Source organism: Adiantum capillus-veneris, chromosome 10 (assembly GCF_014529385.1).
Source record: "Adiantum capillus-veneris isolate H3 chromosome 10, ASM1452938v2, whole genome shotgun sequence".
Lineage (NCBI taxonomy): Eukaryota > Viridiplantae > Streptophyta > Polypodiopsida > Polypodiales > Pteridaceae > Adiantum > Adiantum capillus-veneris.
In genome coordinates, this window is record NC_140940.1 from 51,106,316 (window position 1) to 51,110,175 (window position 3,860).

The 3,860-nt window shown below is 40.3% G+C and overlaps 1 protein-coding gene across 1 annotated transcript; it reads left to right on the top strand.

Annotated features, from left to right (window-relative positions):
* The first annotated feature begins 2,645 nt into the window (after positions 1-2,645).
* LOC147448821 (uncharacterized) lies at positions 2,646-3,206 on the top strand. Its single transcript, XM_086521467.1, has 2 exons — positions 2,646-2,948; positions 3,000-3,206. Exons 1-2 carry the CDS (start codon positions 2,646-2,648, stop codon positions 3,204-3,206), a joined length of 510 nt encoding a protein of 169 aa, XP_086377593.1.
* Positions 3,207-3,860: the final 654 nt, after the last annotated feature.

A 3,860-nucleotide genomic window follows, 5' to 3' on the forward strand; every position in this document is an offset into this window, starting at 1 on the left:
TTTGAGACAACTGTCTCCCTCCCCCCTCCCTCTTTCTATCATAGCCACTTTTGGCACGAGCTATTTTCTATGTGTTTGTAGGTTTTCTCAGCTTCAAATAATGATTTCAAAAGTAAATTCAAAAGTAAAAGCTATTTGGGATTACACTAAACATAGCTCTTTTTTTAGCACTTGGATAAAAAATATCAATGCTACAATACTTGAGAGCTTTAAGATTTCTTTTGGAGTGATTTAGTCTATCACCCTGCTAAAACGTCTCTCTCAATCACTTTTGACCACTAGCTACCTCTCTACACCTTTGCACCATAGCCTTCGGGACCATTGGGACTACTACACCTATGTTCTATCACGCTGCCATGATGTCTAAATTGATTATACATATTGAATTTCTAAAAGAGGCCCAATGGAACCTCCTCTCAACATCTCCAAGCATCAGGCAAGTGCATGATTCACGCTCATGAGAAAAGCCGCTCTATTTCTTTTTTTTTACACATGAAACATGCAGTTCCTAGCCTTGTGAAGCGCGCACGCACACACACACACACACACACACAGGTCGAATACAACCTCATCTCAACATATCTTAACATCAGGCAAGTGCATGATTCACACTCATGACAAAAGGCACACTATATTTCTAAAAAACTACATGGCACGTGCAATTCCTAAAAAACTATATATATATATATATATATATAGAGAGAGAGAGAGAGAGAGAGAGAGAGAGAGCAATCAAGAAAGTTTGTGCCAAAAACTAGCTCGAATATTTTCTATTTTAGAGGAAACCCAAGTAATTCCTCATACTAAAGTCATAAACGTGGAGCTCATTACCTCGTTTGTGTTATTCTAAGAAAGAAATATTGCATGAGACAAGTAAGGCCCCTTGACATGTCCACATGTCAATGAACTAGACTTTTCCTCTTAATCACGGGCAACATAGCTGTCCAAAATGGAGAAGGAAATGGGCAGGAAACTCTGATAACCAATCTACCAAACTTCAAGCTTCCTCTCCTTCTTAATGTATGTATCCATGATAAACACATTTTCTAGCACCATAGAGAGAGATAAAAGAGTCCAACTGTAACCTCATCTCAACATTCCCTACTATAAAAGAAGGCATTCTTCATATCAAAAAAAAAAACCACATGGCACATGCAATTCCTAGCATTGTGAGGTATAGAGAGAGAGAGAGGTAGAGGTAGAGGTAGAGCGGTCAAGAAAATTTGTGACAAAAACTAACCCCAAAATTTTCTATTTCGAAGGAAACCCAAGTGATTCCTCATATTACAGTGGAAAACGTAGAACTCCCTACCTCATTTACGTTATTCTGAGAAATATTACATGAGACAAGCAAGACCCCTTGAAACTCTTGCTCTTAGCATAGCAATCAAAAAAAATGGAGAGGGAGCTAGGAGAACCAGTCTATTGCAATGGTGCAAGAAACTCTGATAACCAATCTACCAAACTTTAAGATTCCTCTTCTTCTTCATGTAGGTAGCCATGATAGGCACGTTTTGTAGCACAATAGGAAGACCCCATTACGAGGCAGGTTTTGAATGTCATACGGGCAATGCTACTAGACTTGTCGATGAGTCTTGATACCTAAGCATACTATTTCAATGTGAATTGGGAGAACCAACCTACAATATTTGGAGAAGGAATTGGAAAAGCCAATCTATCACATTGGGTGAGAAAACCACAAAACCACTCTTACCACACTTGGGTGGTTTAACCTTTCTCTCCTTCTTCATGCAAGAACCCATGAAAAATCTGTTCTTGATGTCATAGAGAGAACCAATGATAGGAGATGCTAAATAACCTTCAAGAAGTCTCACAACTGAGTCTTGAACTCCAATGGTGTCATTTCATATTCAATTTATCATATGACATCTATGATATATTCAATTTATCCTACGGGACAACGGGCAAGGCAACACACCTCCAACATAAGACAACAGCGCCATCAACATGACGGACACTTTTGCCCTCTCATAGACGCTCAAAATGAGGAACAAGTCCCGTATGTTCATGACACATCACTTGGAGGAATTGCTTGCATTCTACATGCCTATCCATGTCTATGAGGTGTCCACCCTTCCATGCTACCATTGATACATGTCTCATTGCCTACAAATCATACAGGAACCATGTCCTCCTTCTGTGAGTTTTGTGGTGCACGTCTTTGGCTGTGTGAAATGAAGAAGGAAGATACACCATCAATGGGAAAATATCGTTGCAAAGGTGGGAAAGTATCCTTCTTTCCTCTTGCAAGACCGCCAGATGTATTGGAGAGGCTACTCACTAATAGTGACACTTTGAGTAGGTCTTTCAGAAGAAACATCAAGAGTTACAATAGTGTTATGGAATTTGCATCTCTTGGAGCTACCATTGATGAGACATTGATGGATAGGTCTGGTGCATATTGCTTTTGTGTACATGGTGGTGTGTACCATCGAATTGGTTCTTTGCTACCACATGAAGCAAGGGCTCCAAAATTTGCACAGATATATGTATATGATACTGAGCATGAGGTTCGGAATCGTATGAGTGCCTTGGATGGTTTGAATTTGTCCACTCTTGAAGCATTATCAATGATGATATGATCATGTAATCCGTATGCGAATGCCTTCTATAATGTTGGTAGAATGTTACGTGACAGTCCTAGTTTGGAGATCAAAATGACAATTTGTGAGAATAGAAATACTTCTAGGCAGTACTTGATACCTGTTGGCAGTGAGGTTGTTGCGACTATGCAAGGTCAAGGGGATGTACAAACAGTTGGCCATCGAGACATTGTGATACATTGTCAAAATGGAAGGCTGCAAAGGATTTCAAATCTACACAAGTCGTACATGCCACTATTGTATGTTCTACTATTTCCATGGGGAGAAGATGGATGGCATATCAAGCTTCCTTATGATAATGTGCATGGCCCTTTGGATTCCTTGGTTGGTCGACAATGTGTCACTCAAAGAGAGTACTATGCATATCGGCTATAGGTTCGTGCTGATACAGAGTCATGCTTGCTTCGTGGGGGTCGTTTACTTCAACAATTTATGGTTGATGCATATTGTTCCATTGAGGAATGTCGTCTTGCATGGGTCCGTACGAATCAACAGACGTTGAGGGCAGAATTGTATGCAGGCTTGGTTGACATGGTGCATTTGTCTGGGAGTGATGTTGTAGTTGGACGGTCTGTAGGTTGAAGAATTGTCTTACCCTCATCTTTTATAGGCGGCCCTCGGCACATGTACCAATTGTATCAAGATGTAATGGCAATTGTGCATGCAAAGGGAAAGCCAGGCCTATTTATCACATTCACATGTAACCCCAAATGGCCAGAAATAAATGAGGCATTACTTCCAGGACAGGTTTCCTCTGATCGACTAGACATAACCACCAGGGTTTTCTTCTTGAAACACTCGAGCATGATGAAGTATATCTTAAAGAAAGATATTTTTGGGAAAGTGGTGGCCCACATGTCTGTCGTGGAGTTCCAAAAGATAGGCTTTCCACGTTCCCATACATTATTGATTCTAGATCCTTGATGTAAGCCTCAATCAACATTTGACTATGACAAGATGGTTTGTGCAGAGTTGCCAGATAAAAATCGATTTCCAGTGCTGTATGATATCATTGTTAGTTGTAACATTCATGGTCCATGCGGTGAGTTCAATAGTTCATCTCCTTGCATGGTTGATGGCCAATGTATTAGAAAATATCCACGTTCATTTTGTGAGAAAACAAGCATGGATAATAATGGCTACCCCATTTATGTGCGACGAAACAATGGCTTCACCGCCAAGGTTAGGGGTTCTACTACTGATAACCGATGGGTTGTGTCATATAATCCTGTTTTG